The sequence below is a fragment of the Eptatretus burgeri genome, chromosome 4 (assembly GCF_056783735.1).
Source record: "Eptatretus burgeri isolate ZD-2024b chromosome 4, Ebu_testis_v1, whole genome shotgun sequence".
NCBI classification, from domain to species: domain Eukaryota; kingdom Metazoa; phylum Chordata; class Myxini; order Myxiniformes; family Myxinidae; genus Eptatretus; species Eptatretus burgeri.
The window spans coordinates 100,249,845-100,268,707 of NC_140964.1; the positions used below are offsets into that span (position 1 = coordinate 100,249,845).

At 33.4% G+C, this 18,863-nt stretch overlaps 1 protein-coding gene across 21 annotated transcripts in view; it reads left to right on the forward strand.

Annotated features, from left to right (window-relative positions):
• The window catches only part of LOC147028754 (uncharacterized), a 120,808-nt gene that overhangs the window by 26,211 nt on the left and 75,734 nt on the right, over positions 1-18,863 (forward strand). For 9 of the 21 annotated variants that reach the window (XR_015057701.1, XR_015057703.1, XR_015057704.1 and 6 more), the window contains one exon: positions 7,838-7,884. The exons of 3 other annotated variants lie outside the window; for them this stretch is intronic. Coding sequence is in view for 6 of the 18 variants with exons in the window: in XM_085879450.1 (XP_085735576.1) it covers positions 7,838-7,884 (47 nt within the window). In the remaining 12 variants the exon portion in view is untranslated. Of the gene's footprint in view, positions 1-65; positions 268-7,837; positions 7,885-18,863 lie in introns of all 21 variants that reach the window. 9 more of the 21 variants (XR_015057699.1, XR_015057698.1, XR_015057697.1 and 6 more) reach the window with 2 other exon arrangements.

An 18,863-nucleotide genomic window follows, 5' to 3' on the forward strand; every position in this document is an offset into this window, starting at 1 on the left:
ATTGAAGCATCGACTCATTTAATAATTAAATATCTTAATTAATACATTATTATTTTCTCTCACAGGAAATTGTATCTGAAAATACCGATTTTTGCCATAACTTGGGGCAAAATTGTTGGCTTGGTTGAAGACCTTGTGAGCGACCAAGGCCCACAGATTGAGCTTGGCCTTGATTGGGATGACTTTGGGGTTCCTTGGAGATCGACTACTTGTATGGAACTAAACCTTCAAGTTGATGAACTGGATTCAAACCTCTTATCTGTTGAGGTAAGATTTTATTTTCCAAGTTTGATTGAAGCATACTCATTTAATAATTAAATCACTTAATTAATACATTATTATTTTCTCACAGGAAATTTTAGCTGAAATACGAAATGAAAATACTGCTTTTGCCACAACTTGGGGCGAAATTGTTGGCTTGGTTGAAGACCTTATGAGCGACCAAGACCCACAGAACGAGTTCGTCCTTGATGACCCAACCAAAGAGTTATACCTTTGAGACCAGCAAAATCCTGAAAAAGAGTTTTGCAACAATAGTACTCATTGTGAGTTATTAAGACAATAACCCCTGAACAAGTTATCCCTTGATGAGCCAGAATACAAGTTTTACCTTGGAGACTCACAAATTTCAGACATTTTGAAAAATGTAGTTTTCCTTGATGATCCACAGTTGTACTATGTGAGATCTATCACTGAAACCCATAAAAATTGGAAAAATGGAGATTTCCTTGATGATCCACAGTTATACTATGTGAGATCTATCGCTGAAACCCATAAAAATTGGAAAAATGGAGTTTTCCTTGATGATCCACAGTTATACTATGTGAGATCTATCACCGAAACCCACAATATTTCTGGAAATTGTGATTCTACCTTGGAGTCTTGGATAGATGGTTATATTTTTGGAGACTTGAAATGTGGGTTCTGGCTTGATAACTCGCAATGTGATGCATATCTTGGAAACTCAACAGGAATGTGGTTATACCTTGGAGACTTGGAAAGTTGGGTTTATTTTGGAGACTTGAAATGCTACCACTCTTTGGGATCTAAACCTATCAAGAAAGGTCTTACTCCCCCTTTCTACGTCATCAAACCTGAAAGCCTTAAAAGACAGAATTGGAAGAAGAGAAAAAAAACGTAAAAATATATATATAGGTGTAAATCTCATTTTGAAAAAGACATTGTGTTGGGGGGTTGGGGTTGAGATTTTGAATGTGAGGGTTGGGGTTAAGATTTTGAATGTGAGGGATGGGACGCGCGCGCGCACGCACGCACGCACGCACACACACACACACACACACACACACACACACACACACACACACACACACACACACACACACACACACACACACACACACACACACACACACACACACACACACACACACACACACACACACACACACACACTTAAGCCTTGACTATTCATTTGAGGATTCTGTGTGTTGGGTTCACAGATCTAAGAACGTCCCCCTTGACACACATTATATACTGTTATACACCTCTGACTTGGCCCTCGAGTGTTCACAACAGTGTATAGTAGGAGGGAGTGAAGCGCCAACCCATTGCTCCCATGCCACACACACACACCAACAAACAAAAGTTTAGCCTTGACTATTCAGTTGAGGATTCTGTGTTTGGGGTTCACAGATCTAAGAACGTCCCCCTTCACACACATTATATACTGTTATACACCTCGGACTTGGCCCTCGAGTGTTCACAACGGTGTATAGTGGGAGGGAGAGAAGGACCAACCCATTGCTCCCATGGGTATTATCTGCTTAGTTTTGTCTTTTGTAATTCCTGTGAATAAAATGAACCGAAAAATCTCTTCCCCTTCTAAATCATATATCTTATAAGTCCAAGGAACCGTATCGATTACAGAAACAATTTAAAAAAAGTTCGTTCGTCCATCGTTTAATATAACCTTTTTCAAAATGAGATTTCCACCTATATATTCTTATATCACCAACTTTGAACTTAGGTTTTCTGATATTAATCTCTTTTACATATTTTAATTTTGTCAATGTTTGATGGTTTCATATTCGTTGACGTGTGAATCGTGTCATGATACTTATCCACAATATCCTGAATAAAAGATGACCGTTGTTGTAAACCGAGTTCTCTGAATTTTTTATATAGTCTCTCTTTTAAGGTACGATTAAAACGTTCAACAACAACGGCCTTCCCTTCATTAAAGGTACTGTATAATGTAATGCTGTTATTTTTTCGAAAATTCATAAATGTCTTGTTATAAAACTCTCTACCCTCATCAGTCCACAATTTTTTAGGTTTTCTCTTCCTTTTATTTAATATCTGTTGAAAGGCTAACATGAGAGTATTACCTGTTTTGTTTTTTAAAGGGACAACCCATGCGTATCTACTCCTCAAATCAATAACGGTTAAAGCATACTTGTACCCCTTATCATTATTGAGATCAATCAAATCAGCGGACCAGATATAATCAACTTCCTTGGAATAAACCTTCCTTCTACGAAACTTTGAATATTGGTTTATGCAATTCATCAGCAAATTGCTCTTCCGTCTTAATGACATAATTAGAGCCCATAAGTTTTTGAATTTCCAAGTCCAAGTTTCAATTTAGCACTGATCATCTTCTTCACGATGAACCGATCAACTTTCTCTCTCAAGGTTGGATTTTTTTATCAGAGACAAATTATACAACATTTCTCCATCGGCTTCATGCTTTTCTTCCAAAGTTGTGGTATTCCCATAATCAATGTCGTGTCTCATGCACACTTCATCAACTCTATTGATGGGTTTACTACATGATTTAGGATTGTCTATCTCATCTAATCTTTTATCCAAGTTTGTGCCTGGACCACAGAAAGAATACCCTGGTAGATGTAATTCCCCTGGTATTCCAGTAGTTGTAAATTTACTTCCTGATAAAAACTTTTGTATATCTCCTCCGAGTTTGTGTTTGGAGGTAAATTGATTTTTTTTTTTGAACCACACATCGAACATATACCTTTTTGTGTAACCCTGTTATTTTTTACTTTTAATATATGAAATATTTTTAGTATTAGTTTTCTTTTTACATTTGAGACAATAACTCTTGTATTTATGAGAAAAATTCCTGCAGAGTGCAAAAACCTTTGTAGTTTCCAACATGCACATTTGAATCTTAATTTTTAAAACATAAAGAATCCTTTGAAATGCCTTCACTCTCTCCTCCATTTATTAAAGAAAAAAAATGAAAAACGAATTAAAATGAATATCTTGTCGATGTCAATAGTCTTGTCGAAAATATTGCAAATAGACTTGTCAATTCTTTGTTTTCCTCCTCGGTGGGTTGAGTTTTCTGTAATACCCCCAATCTTTTTTTAATCTCACTGGTTTCCATATTTTGATATTTATTCATTCTCTCTCTTTCCTCCCTCTCCTCCCTCTCTCTTCTCTCTTTCCTTCCTCTCTCTCTTCTCTCTTTCCTCCCTCTCTCTCTCTTCTCTCTCTGCTCCCTCTCCTTCTCTTTCTTCTCTCTTTCCTCCTCTCTCTTCTCCTATTCCACCTCTTCCCTCTCTTTTCAACTCCTTCCTCATCCCTTACTATCCTTGAATCACTTACACCCCATAGAATGTCATACATATATTCATCAGGATTTCTTGTTATTCCTATATCCAAAATATTTTTTTTATAACAGGAAACCAATAAAATTTCTTTTGAGTTTCTAAAAGAGCCTTACCTTTTCTGTACTTTATAATTTTTTCATTATTTAACATTCCAATTAAATCTAAAGTTGTCGGTTTATGAACATCAGCATAATGCCAATCTTTTATTGAAAATACCTCATTCTTATGTTGTAGAACATATTTATTAAAATACCGAATACCCTTTTCTTGAAGGTATGCTTGGACACAGAAATGATAATTTTCTTGAAGCCTTCTTGCTGTCATTTATGTAGAAATATATGTTGGAATAATATTATGGCACGAAACACCTCCCCATCTTCCCATAGTTAAATCATTTTGTATTTCCTTACATATACATATACATATATATATATATATATATATATATATATATATATTTATATATATATATATATATATATATATATATATATATATATATATATATATATATATATATATATATATATATAATCCTGTTTTTTTCTGTTTTCATGATATAAACTAGGGCAAAACCATTATTATATTTACCCTTATTAAATTCTTTTATTTGTTGTTTACCAATCGTGGCTCCACAAAACTCATTCTCCATACCAAGTGGATAATATTATTCCTTACGAGACTGATTTAATTGTTCCAGGTCTTCTCGGTCAATTTTAAATGACCAATTATACCAGAAATCATTCATATCATACCCCCATTGTTCTATTCTCATACAAACGATACGCCCTTCTTTATAAAAATGTATTTTAAGTCAAACTGTGAATTCTGCATGACCTGGAGATAAAATCAACACTTCTGTATCTGGAATACACGGCCGTTTTATTTTCAGGAAAAAATTGTGATAAATCGCTTAATCTCAACAAGTCATTCGCGTCAGTCGGGCTTGGATAATTTTTTAATTTATAAGCATTTTTCGTATTAATATTTTTGGTTATATTATATTTATGTCGTTCAGCCTGTGCCTTTGTGTAATAATTTGATAAATCAATATCCAGTTCTTGGGATACACCAAAGAAAGAACCATCTTTACCAACATGTCATTTATATTAGATTAAAAATATTGTCATAAAATTTGTTATTTTTGTTGAGTGGAAATAACACATGTTGACATAATTGACCACAACACTTGGAATTTAATTATTGGACTTGAAATGTTTGATGAACACCATTCTCTAAGAATTTTATGACTTCAACAGGTGGTGGAAGACCAAAACTATCAAAATAATATTTGTCTTGACTATTAAAAATACAAACCCAATGAGAACCGTTCCCATTATTATCTTCGAAGTTCATAATAATATTCTTTGTATGTTTAGGCACGTTTGTTAATTCATCTCTCATACAAATAACCACATCATGAATTTTTAATTTCTTACAATATTTGACAAGTTGTAAATTTGATGTTATATTCTTTCCAAATTATTTAAACCACTCATCAATGCTCATTTATTTATTAGAAAGATATAATCCATTACCTCTTTTTGTTAATTTTACACCTGCTTGTGTGATAGAAGAAAGCATATCTCCAACGAACAATCTCGCTTTATCAGGCAGACCTTCAAGTTTTTCAGCAAAATCTACAATTACATCACTTCCATGAATTTGTTTCTCCAACTATTTGTTTTGTCTTTCCAATTCTTTTTGAGCCTGGAGTTGAGCCTTCCTTTCGTTGGCAGTTTTCACCGCGCTATTGAAATACCACCCGTCAATGCTCCAACTGCACTTAAACCAGCAAATAAAGGAATTAGAAATGGGAGAAATCCTCCACTCGTCTCTCTTATTGAATATTTTTTTCAACATTGGTTTTGTCATTTTAATTTTAAGTGAGCCAGTATCATTCAAGATTTTAACCTGTTCTCTTGTGAGCAAAACATCATTTCTTACTGTTCCTTTTCTCTGAATTGTATGAACGTTAATCGTACAAGGCTTTTGATTTTGAACACAAGATGATCGTTGATGAAGATTGATTTGAACAACATATACCCCAGTTGGTACTTTGCCACTCATTTATTTAACAAAAAATTATGTGAGACTAATCATCACACCATTATCTGTATTAATCTGCAATTCTGTTTCTTCCAAATGCAAACAATATGTATCAACTTCTTCACTCTCTCCTCTTTCAATGAAAAGGGAAGTATCCACTCGATCAGACGTTATGGTTTCCTTTTGAGCGCTCAGGTCAAACGCATATATTGTATACAAACTTTTAAATGCTGTCATATCCAAAATAGGTTCTTTATTTCCATGACTTTCACACACCTTTTGGTAAGACTTGTATGCTTCAGCAAAATCATTTTTTCCCAATTAATTTCCAATCTATCTCGTGGATAAAATGTTCCATCTCGAGAAACGCGAAGTTGTTTCACCTTAGCATGATCACTCAATGCATTATTCTTATCAGTCGCAGTATCACCATCTGGCTTTTAAAAAATGATCCACACACATCGTTGCTTTCCTTCCAGAACACCCAAATTCCATGTGTAAGTGGTTTGGTTGAGTTTTACGTGTTGACATCTTCTTTTGAGGTATGATACACTGAGTGGTTTCTTTGAGTTCAGTCTTCGATTCAACATCTCTTCTGTTTTAAGATCAGGAGTATATTCACTAATATACCAACTCATTTCATCAATTACAAATTTATTCTGCTCACCAAAAGCACTACCAACACCAAAAAGCAATCTATTTTCATTATCATTCCTTTGGAGTTGAAATCTAATATTAAGACCATACAGAACTTTATCATGATCACAAAATCCAAATATACCTTTAAGAGGAACTGCGACAGTAAAACTATTACCTGCTTTTGTATCATCATTATACATTCCTTTCCTTTGATTATATCCAGGGTCTGTGTTTGTTCCCGTTGACATATCAGGAATAATACCTTCGACAGCCCCCTTTCCCATTCTATCACCGAATGAATATGGTGTAAATTTCATCATTTCAGATACAGCAGAGACATAATCAACCGCTTCAACTTCTTGTGTTCCAATGTACAAACGAACACTATCAAACATTTTCCAGAAGAATATCATTGACGAGTGTAGCGTTTGTGTTATTCCCAGTCATAGTGAATGTAATTTTACACAAGAAACTTTCGGATAGATTCAAATAGGTTTGTTGATTATTTATTTCAAAACTTTTTGTACCATTTACATTCCAGTCTGTTCCAGTTATTGCATTTACCTTGAAGTGATCTTCTTTTTTAGTGGAGTTTGAGATGACAATGATATCATCCAAATCATAGATACTATGAATGGCTTCCATACTTGTATTTATTTAGGAAAAAAGATGTTAAAACTTTTGAAACCCTGACCCAAGTATTTGAATTATTTTCTGTCGTTCTTGGGGGGACAACTGAGTTTTGCCTTTCTTAATTTCTTTAATTGCTTGTAATTTATGAGATTTCTTTTGGGCATCTTTTATGCTATTTACAGCACCTGCTACATTTCCCCACAGCAGAAGCAGTTGAACCAATTAGGTCTTTATGTTTCAGAATTGTTGAACCAATACCCATCAGGGTATCAATTATCCCATCTCCTCTAAATTGATGTCCAACACCCCTTTGTCTCTTAGGTTTGTAGTATCCTCTACCAAGATACATACCTTCACCCTTGTAGTATGGGGAAAGGAACATCCCTTCCCCTGTAATTATTTTAAATTTTCCCAACTCGTGTTTCCTCACAATAACCATCGTATTTATTTATTGGAAAACTTCACGTAGGTGAATTCTGTTGGATATAACTTCCCCATTCAAAGAAATCGTATGATTATCTTGGTCGGTTATCCTAAAATTTACTCTGTGTGTTTTTTTTCCTGACACAGGGAGATAAACCAAATTTGTGGGTTCCATATTGAATTTATAACCAATTGGGGTTGAGGATGCGCTGAATGAAAATATTGTATTTGTTTTTTTTCCATCATTATAAGCACCATCAATCAAATCACAGTGAATTAATACCGAGTTTATTCCTGAGGATATTTGAATAACATTATCACTGCAAAACGTCCCATGAGTTTCAATCTTTTTTGAGGAGAAACCCAATAACTCTCTAAATGAATTATCAATTGTGAAATCAACCTTGTAGTTATTTTTAAGTTTGATCGTTGATTTTGAAGTATGTTTTTGAATGTCTATAACAATATTTTTTTGGTTCATCACCCTGTTCCTTCAGAAGACGAGCAATTTCGGAAGATATTTGAGAAATCTCATATGCTCCAGGTGAGACTGTTATCGTTTTGTATCCACTTCCGGGATTATAACTGAACTTGTCATTTTTTTATCAATTATATTAAATAAGGTATTATAAGTTTCCATGGACAATAAAGATGCCTCGTATTCTTTTGTTGGGTCAAGCTGTAGTGGGTATGGGAATGAAGATGTGTGGTCGCTTGTTGTGAAATTAAAACTCAGGATTGTGCTTCTCATCTTATTTAATGAGATAAAATGTGTTTGCATTGAGATTTATTAATTATTTTCATGTTCACCAACTGCTCTAAAATGGCTGATGCTTCATTAAAACAATTGTTATTTCCAGCCTTCTTACTACCGAACAACAATATCAGTCTATTAACTAATTGCGATGGGTCATTTGGAAGAAAACTAATACCTGAACCAAAGATACTTAAAGCCTGAATAATGTGTTTCTCCTTCTCATTTTCCCTACTTTTACCAGAAATACTAACCCGATAATAAAGTGTTCAGCAGATCAATATATACTCTATCATCATTATTTTTATATCCAATGGTTTATCAATATACTTTGATTCATCCCTCACAGTTGAACCTTGTCTTCCATCTTTTGTGAGAAGAAACATTCATCTCGGAGTTGGTTTAACAGGGGGTTGAGCAGAACCCAAGAACTTTAATTCATCATTAAATATCAATACCTTTTCTTGAACAAGATGAAATATTGCTGGTTGTTCTGTTGGAATGAGTCCTTCTTTGGTTTTTGAATCCGCTGAATATTCATTGTTTTGAAGAGTATTCACAATATAATCAGGGGGTCGATTAATCTCTCCCAGTTGTTGAAATAAACCTTCATCATCATATTCTAATTCTCCTAAATGCTCTGATTCTTCCTCTGTCATTTGATCAAACTCTTTTAACATTTGAAGTTTTTTAGGAGTATATTCTACTGTGGGAACTGTGGAAACATCTTTCATTTTTTTCTTGGGAAGTTTTTAAAAGTGGTTTAAAAAATTTCTCTTGGTTTCTTTCAAATGCTTCTTTGCCCGTTAGTTTCTGTCTACGTTTCTTCTTTATATCTTCCTGTTGTTTTCCAACTTTTAAAACCAACTCTTGATGTTCCTTAAATCTTCTTGCTCTTTCTTTTGCATCCATTTATTTCTTGGAAAATATCATTTAATGAATTGTAAAGATCAACAGGGAAATTTTCCTTTTCTTCATCATCCAAGTAGATGTGTTCAAATAAATCCTTTTCTTTAAATGTTTCATCAAATTCTTTATTAACATTAATACGAGTTGTAATTTCTTCTTCACTAATACTTGTTTCTCTGCTTTTCATACGTTTGCGTTGAGTTTCTTCAACATCAAAACGGAATGATAAAATCTTCACTCTGCTCAGATGTTTAATAATTTGTCTCGTTCCTTCTGGATTAGTTTCTCATATCCCAAGACTACCAGATTTTAGTTTCCTTGACTCACTCTTACAATGTGAATATTTTGTTGTTCCATGAGAAACCTCCTCAAATATTTGACCTTCATTCCTCAATCGCATATGTTCCTCCACTAAAATATAGTGATAATCTTCACCTTTTACTTCTCCAGGTCTTATTGCTCTGGTTGTTGTTGATACAATGCGTATCACGGGGTGTTTTTTAAGTAAATTTACAATATCCTCATTTGTACTACACAAGAACCTTGGTTTCTGAAAGTTTTTTTTTTTTTTCAGAAGCAGATTTACCCACAAGAGTTAAAATAATAGTTGTCATTTATATATGTAATTTTTATAAAACAAAAAATATATCCCTTAATATCTCATCTTGTTTCACAACAATATATTTATATTTTTCAGTCATGTGCTTCCTGTAATCCCCAAATTCCTTTTTACCACATAATGTAGAACAATTATCTCTCCAAAAATGATTTATATCTATTGAATATCACTTGAATAAAATAAAAGTATTAGCATTGTTTCTGATGGAACGACGAGTTACACTTTAATTGTTTTGTAAAAATTAATTGTTAATTTCAACGAGGAAGTTGAAAGTACGGTTGACTAAGATGAATACAATTACAAGAAGAATGTCTCCCTCTTGTGTAGTAACTGTCCATTACCGTTTGGTTTCTCTCATTAACACAATCATCAAAGATAACGAGGTTCTTTTTTGATTTATCCAAATCTTGGGGAGACGGTATATCATCCGTATTATCACTAAGAATACAAGTTATCGGTTTTGATTTCTTTTTACATCTCTGTGTATCACAAAATAGTTGAATTATATCTTCAATGTTATAATCATTTAGGTTTTTTTGAAGTTTAAATAAACCGATTGTATCTTCTTTTTGAAGACCAGCATTAAAACCTTGTGAGAGTAGTTGATACTCTGGTTGAAAACTCGACTTTGTGAAAATTATTAAATTATCATAATCTAAAAACTTGGGAGTAAGGAGCATCTTCAAAAGTAAGCAGGTTTTTCCACATCCGCTTGAACCAACAATGAGACATCTTAATGAATTTGGGAGATTTTTATGGTTGTTAAATTTTATCTTATTTTCCCAAATCGGTAAAAAATCATTCATTTATATATTTGGAAAACAGGTTATTAGGGTACCCGATCATTCTGACAGGGAACCCGATTGTTTTTCTTCTGTTTATTTCCTTATTTTTTTATTTTTTATTATTTATATTTTTCCGCCGCAATTTTGCGGGTTCTTTCGCTTTAAAAATCATTTTCTCAGGAACGGTAAGTCCGATCGACACAATTTTCACCATAGTGTGTATCTTTTTTGATAGCAAACTTAAGTGGTAATTGTGACGTCATAGGTCACGTGGTACGGGCGCCATCTTGAAAAAACCGAAAAACTTTGGACCTCTGTATCTCTGAAACTTTCTTGGGTAAAAATGTTTTCGCTTCATACATTTGAATAAGCTCCTCAAGGGGAACAGGGGTGATTTTTCGTGAGGTCATCGGTCAAGAGGTGTGGCGGTCAAATTTCGTTAGGTACAATGCTGCATCGGAAAAATCTGAAATTTCTTGAGCCTCATGTGCACAACAATTGACCGTAGAAAAAATATATTATGACGTCATAGGTCACTTGGTTCGGCAGCCATCTTGTTTTGGGAATTTTTTAAAAAAAAATTTTCTTCTCCAGAACGACTAAACAGATTGAGGCTTAACTTTACACAAACATTCCCCATGAGGTCCTTTATCAAGTTTGTTAATTTGTTATTGATCGGTCATATGTTTTGGCGGCCATCTTGAATTTACCCAAAACCTTCAAACATCTTCTTCTCCAGAACGGCTCGTCAGATCAAGGGGAAACTTCACAAACGTATTGGCCACAAGTAGGGAATATAAGTTTGTTAATTTCTAATTGATAGGTCACATGGTTTGACAGCCATGTTGGATTCATGAAAAATATTAAATAATGTTTTCTCTGGAATCACATAACCTATCGAAGCGAAAATTTGCAACTATCATCCTCCATGATGTCTGCATTCATAGTAAAAATTATGACATCACAAGTCACATGGTTTGGTGGCCATCTTGGATAGAAAAACTGACCTTATCCGATTTATACGAAACTTCACACACTTGTTCGGGTCCCCGATGGGAAGCTGAATATAAATTTATGATGTTATAGGTCACATGGTTTGGCAGCCATCTTGGATTGAAAATGAATAAATTTTAAAAATCTTCTTCTCCAGAACGGCAAGACAGATTGAGCCGAAACTTTACAGATATATTCCCCATGTGGTGCTTTCTCAAGTTTGTTAATTTCTTCTTGATCGGTCACATGGTTTGGCGGCCATCTTGAATTAACCCTAAAACCCTCAAACATCTTCTCCAGAACGGCTGATCTGATCAAGGGGAAACTTCACACACGTATTGCACATGAGTTGGGAATACAAGTTTGTTAATTTCTAATTGATAGGTCACATCGTTTGGCAGCCATGTTGGATTTAAGAAAAATATTAAATAATGTTTTCTCTGGAACGGCTTAACCTATCGAAGCGAAAATTTGCAACTGTCATCCCCCATGCTGTCTGCATACATGGTAGAAATTATGATGTCACAAGTCGCATGGTTTTACGGCCATGTTGGATTTAAGAAAAATATTAAATAATGTTTTCTCTGGAACGGCTTAACCTATCGAAGTGAAAATTTGCAACTGTCATCCCCCGTGATGTCTGCATACATGGTAGAAATTATGACGTCACAAGTCACAGAGTTGGGCGGCCATCTTGGATAGAAAAACGAACCTTTTCCAATTAACATGAAACTTCACAGACATGTTCCACGACACAGTTGAAAGCAGAATCTAAATTTTTTTTGTCATCTCATGTTGTATCAAGGGCCAAGGTCTGGGTAGTGCACACGAGTAGTGAATATAACTTTGTTAATTTCTAATTGATAGGTCACATCGTTTGGCAGCCATGTTGGATTTAAGGAAAATATTAAATAATGCTTTCTCTGGAACCGCTTAACCTATCGAAGCGAAAATTTGCAAATTCCATCTTCCATCAATTCTGCATTCATGGTAAAAGTTATTACATCACAAGTCACATGGTTTGGTGGCCATGTTGGATTTAAGAAAAATATTAAATAATGTTTTCTCTGGAACGGCTTAACCTATCAAAGCGAAAATTTGCAACTGTCATCCCCCATGATGTCTGCATACATGGTATAAATTATGACATCACAAGTCACATAGTTGGCGGCCATCTTGGATAGAAAAACGCACCTTTTCCGATTAACACGAAACTTCACAGACATGTTCCACGACACAGTTGAAAACAGAATAAATTTTTTTTTGTCATCTCATGTATCTCATGTTGTATCAAGGGCCGAGGTCTGGGTAGTGCACACGAGTGGTGAATATGACTTTGTTAATTTCTAATTGATAGGTCACATGGTTTGGTGGCCATGTTGGATTCAAGAATTATATTAAATAATGTTTTCTCTGGAACCACATAACTTATCGAAGCGAAACTTGGCCAATATAATCTACCCCCATGCCTGCATGCACGTTAAAATTATGACGTCACATGTCACATGGTTTGGCGGCCGTCTTGGATAGAATAACGCACTTTGTCCGATAAAGATGAAATTTCACAAACATGTTCCACTGCACGATTGGAAGCAGAATTTAAATTTATGATGTCATAGATCACATGGTTCGTCTGCCATCTTGGATTGAAAATTATTAAATTTTAAAAATCTCCAGAACAGCCAGACAGATTGAGGCAAAAATTCACACAAACTTTCCGCAAGACATCCTTTCACAAGTTTGTTAATTTCTAATTGAAAGGTCACATGGTTCGGCAGCCATGTTGGACTCAAGAATTATATTAAATAATGTTTTCTCTGGAACCACGTAACATATCGAAGCAAGACGTGGCTACTATAATCTATCCCCATGTCTGCACATATGTTAACAAGGACAAATGTGTCCAAGAGCCGCGTCCTAAAGGTTTTGTCTTCACCAGAAGAAGAAGAACAAGAACTTAAGAAGATGAAGAAGAAGAAGAAAAAAAACAACTTCCGATATTTCATCACATGCCTTGACGGAGCCAAGAGCGAGACCAGTCATGGACGAGCATCGTTCATGACAAGAAAATAGTGTATTTACGAAATTACAATACATTAAATGGAATAATCTTAAAATAGTAACGTGAACTTTTCTAAACTTTAAAGCAAATGTTCAAATATATTTAAAAGTTCATGTTAGACCCTCTCAAAAGGCACCCTCAATTCGAGGATGTGTAGAAGTGTTTAGTATTTAAGGAGATACGGATCCTGTATATGAAATAGTCGAGTCCTAAAGGATCTGTCTTCACCAGAAGAAGAATAAGAAGAACAACAACAACAACGCCGAGCTCTCTTAATTTTAATGAAGAAGAAGAGTAATAAAATGCAGAAGAAGAGTAATAAATGAAGAAGAGGAAAAATGAAGAAGAAGAGTAAAAAAATGAAGAACAGTAAAAAATGAAGAATAAGAGTAAAAAATGAAGAAGAAGAAGAGTAAATAATGAAGTGCTGAAATAAGACATGCTAAAAATTATGACGTCGTCACATTGTGTGGTGGCCATCTTAGATAGAAAAACACACCTTTTCCGATTGACACTAAACTTGACAGACGTGTTCCAACACGGTTTGAAGCAGAATATAAATTTGTGATGTCATAGGTCACATGGTTCGTCAGCCCTCTTGGATTGAAAATTTATAATTTTTTTATTCTTCTTCTCCAGAACAGGCAGACAGATCGAGGCAAAAATTCACGTACACTTTCTCCAAGACATCCTTTCACAAGTTTGTTAATTTCTAATCGATAGGTCACACGGTTTGGCGGCCACGTCGAATTTACCCTAAAACCCTCAAACATCTTCTTCTCCAGAACGGTCGGTCAGAACGAGGGGAAACTTCACGTACGTATCGCACCCGAGTGGTGAATATAAGTTTGTTAATTCCTAATTGAGAGGTCACACAGTTTGGCAGCCACGTCGGATTCAAGAACAACATTAAATATCGTTTTCTCCGGAACCGCTCATCCTATCGTCGCGAAACTTTGCGACCGTCGTTTTAGTCTCGCGTCATATCGAAGGCGTCGTGTACGGGTACCCGGTCATCACTGCCAGCAGTTATAAAGTGGCAGTTCTAGTTTAATTTATTATTAGCTTTTTTAGAAACTCTATTTTATCCGAAGTTCAGGTTTAATTTCAAGATAATCCATTATTTTATTTATGCAATATCTTGTATTGATATTTCCCTGAAAATCGCATCCATGAATAATATATAACAACAATCCTTTGAACATTTCTCTAATACGTTCAGTTTCTTCCCTTGTAAGGAAAGGTGTGTTATCACCCTCATACTTTGCATTCATTTCTATAATCAATCTTGTAAAGTAATTCATTTTTGGTGTAAATCTAAAAATTATTTTCCTTTTTAAAATTTTTTATTAACATTAATTAGAAGATAATCACACAATATACATTGTTTATAGGCTTTTGACTCTGTGTTTAATCTCCTTCTTTCACACGCAGGACAATTCTCAAATTTGTCATGGAGAATCAGGGAAGTCTAGTATATTTATAAAGTAAAACTTTACTTAAACTGAAATTCATCTATACTTTCAGTTGCATATTGACTCGTATTTAATAATATTACCATCGATATCTATATACTTTTTTTCATGACCAGATTCAACGACAACATTTTTTATATTAAAGGTAATTTTAAAATGATCCTTCACTACTATTGAACGAAATGTCATTTCACCTGATAAATTAACATCCTTTATTTCATCAGGATTTACATCTTTAGGGTTGTTGAAAAAAAATACAAATTTCTCCTTGCATATTACAGATGGTCTTCTTTTCTTTCTAAAGCTTCATCCATAAGGTTTTTGTTTTTTGATACTTTTTCTTGTTTCATTGCTTTTTCGAGTTTTGAATATATTACTAGAAGGAGACGAGAAACGTTTGTTAGAGATACTTTAATTGATGTTCTACCAGGTATACTAAAAGCCCTTCCACTGAAGGAAATTGAACTCATCATATCCACCATAATTGTTTTTATCCAATAGTTGTTATATTTATCTTTGTTCCATTTTACATCCTTGACATATTTCTCAGTATCTTTTACAAATGAAGAGATTGATTGAAACTTGTCTTTTGTGTCTTGAAACATTGTATTTATTAAGTCAAAAAAGTTGGAGGATAAAATGGTTTCAAGCACAGATTCACCTATACATTAAACGAAATTTGCATCAAGAAAATATTAGTGCAAGCAAAGTTTTATGAAATAAATATGGTGAATACAATGTACTGCGATGTTTGTAATCACGAGTATAAATATTATAAAAAAACACTTTCAAGCCAACAAACAAACATTTAATCTATTTCATCAAATATCTCCTCTTGAGTTGGAAAGAAAACATTATGATATCTGCTCAAAGGATGTTTTGAAGAGTAGTTATAATAGACATCTTCAATCACAAAAACAAAAGAAAAATGAGTTTAAAGTAAAGGGAGACTATTATATTGAAAACACTGATGGAGCTTTTAAGAATCATATGAAAATAAGGATTTTTCAACTTGGAGAACCCGGTCCATCATCAATAGCTGAATCAATTGAAATTGTGAAACCTGATGTTGAAAAAGTTATTAGAAAGACATTAAAAGAAATGAAAACTTTAAAGTTTTATATGGGAGTGAAAATGAATATGAAAAGACAAGATGAAGAACAAACTCCTTATATGAGAACAGATCTTCATTTTGTAACATCATTGCAAGATTTTTTGAAGAGTGGGGTTTATGAAGAACTATCAAGACAAGCGGAGGATGTTGATAATACAGTGGTAGGAAGTGGATTTAATATTTAAAAAATCATCTTTTAAGATATACACATTCTAAAATCAAACCCTCTTAAAGCTTCTTCTTATATTGAATTACCAAAAGAAATTAAACTCAAGAAGGCAGTTGTTAATATTAAGAACAATGATAATAAATGTTTTCTCTGGTCTGTTCTTGCTCACTTACATCCACCAAATTGAAATTCAGAAAGAGTAAAACAATATATGAAATATGCGAATACCTTGGACATTAAAGATTTTAATTCCCAATGCCACCAGCAGATATTCCTAAATTTGAGAAAAAGAATAATCTTTCTGTTAATGTCTATGGATTAACGGATACAAACAAAGTTCGAATTTTAAAAATTTCAAACAACTCTAAAAATGAAGAAACACACATTGATCTTTTATATTTTAGTGTTGGAAAGAATTCACATAATACATACATCAATAATTTATCAAGATTAATCTCTTCTCACGTATTCAGAACAGCAAACAAAATATATCCTTGCAAGCGATGTCTTAATTCATTTCACACAAAAGAACGATCAGAACAACATTCAAAGTATTGTAGTAATCATAAATCAGCTGTAATTACAATGCCTAAACCTGGTAAAAAGATTTATTTTGAAGATTATAATAAATATATCATGCACCCATTTGTGATATATGCTGATTTTGAATGTATCCTAAAAAAGATAAATACTGCTTCTCCTTATCCAAAAGAATCATCTGCAAATAAATATCAAAAACATATTCCTTGTGGTTTCTGTTATTATATCAAATCATCTGTTGGAGAAAAGTCGAATAAACTTGAACATTATAGTGGAAAAAAAGCTTCACAAGAGTTTGTAAAACGATCAGAAAGGATTGTATTGGACTTACTAATATAAATTAATGAAAGAAACAAATGAACCGATGAAATTAACCGAAGAAGAAAAATTAGAATTTAGAAAGAACAATATCTGTCATATTTGTGAGGAGGAAATTGAGGAGTCTAAAGTTAGGGATCATTGTCATCTTATTGGTAAATATAGAGGTCTTGCTCATTCCTGTTCTAATGTTAATTATAAATTTCCTTCTTTTATTCCAGTTTTTCTTCACAACAGCGCCAACTATGATACACATCTATTTATAAATGAACTTTCAAAAACACCAGGGAATATTTCTGCAATAACAAACACAAGTCAAAAGTGTATTTCATTTTTAAAAATGATATTCACAAAACCTTTAACTCATATTATGTTTCTAGGTTCTTATAAGTTTATGGGAACACCACTAGCCTACCCAGCATCAAATCTAAGCTCCACGGGGTCTTTTCCAAATCTGAATTCATTCTTTCCAAAAGAGGAAATTCTAACTAAAGAGGAAATTCTGATTAAAGATGAAATTCTGATTGAAGAGGGAATTCTAACTCGAGAGGAAATTCAAACAAGGAATGAAATTCAAAGTAAACAGAAAATTCTTACAAGTAAGGGAATTTATCCTTATGATTATATGGATTCATTTATGAGATTTAAAGAAACACTACTTCCTTCAAAAGAAAGTTTCTATAATAACCTTTATGAAGAAGAGATAAGTGATAAGGAATATAAACGCGCAAGAAATTTGGAAAATATTTAAGATAAAGAACCTAAGAGAATATCATGATTTGTATCTAAAAACAGATATTTTATTGTTAGCTGATGTGTTTGAAGCTTTTGGATCACTCTGTCATAATAAAAATTGTTATGGATTTGATCCTGCCCACTATTTCACAGCTGCTGGTTTAGCTTGGAGTGCAATGTTGAAAATGACAAAACAAGATATAGATTTAATCAGTGAGGTAGATATGCTTTTGATGATTGAGAAGTCTCAGAGAGGTGGAATATCACAAGTACAGTATGTTCAAAAAGATATGCTAAAGCAAATAATAAATATCTTCCAAATTATGATAGTGAAAATGATAGTAATTATTTGATGTATTTTGATGCTAATAATTTGTATGGATGGGCAATGTCTCAATCTTTGCATTATGGTAAATTAGAGTGGGTGGAAAAACAGGATTATGAAAAGCCTTTAATGAATATTGTTATTTCTTCTCAAGAGGAATTGAATGAGGAAGAAGAAGGTTATTTTGAAGTTGATTTGAGGTACCCGAGTGATCTTCATAATAAGCATAAAGACCTTCCTTTTGCATGTGAGAAAGAAACCCCAAAGAAAGAATGGTTCAGTGATTATCATAAAAGTTTTAATATTAAAGGCAAATCAACAGAAAAGTTATTAACAACATTCTATGATAAAGAGGGATATGTTTTGCATCAGAGAAGCTTGAAACAGTTTTTGAGAAAAGGATTGAGAGTTGCTAAAATTCATAGTTTTAAAATTTAAACAAAGTCCTTGGATGAAAAAGTATATTATATTCAATACAGATATGAGAACAAATACAAAAGTAAAATTTGAAGGGGAATTCTATAAATTGATGAATAATGCTGTCTTTGGAAAGACAATGGAGAATGTCAGAAACAGGCAAAACATTAGATTTGCAACATCTTGGAAAGAAGCTTCTCGATTGATGAATAAACCAAGTTTTAAGAGAGAAGAGGTTTTTTCAGAGAACTTTTCTGCTATTCATATGGAAAAGGAAAGTATTGTAATGGATAAACCAATTTATATTG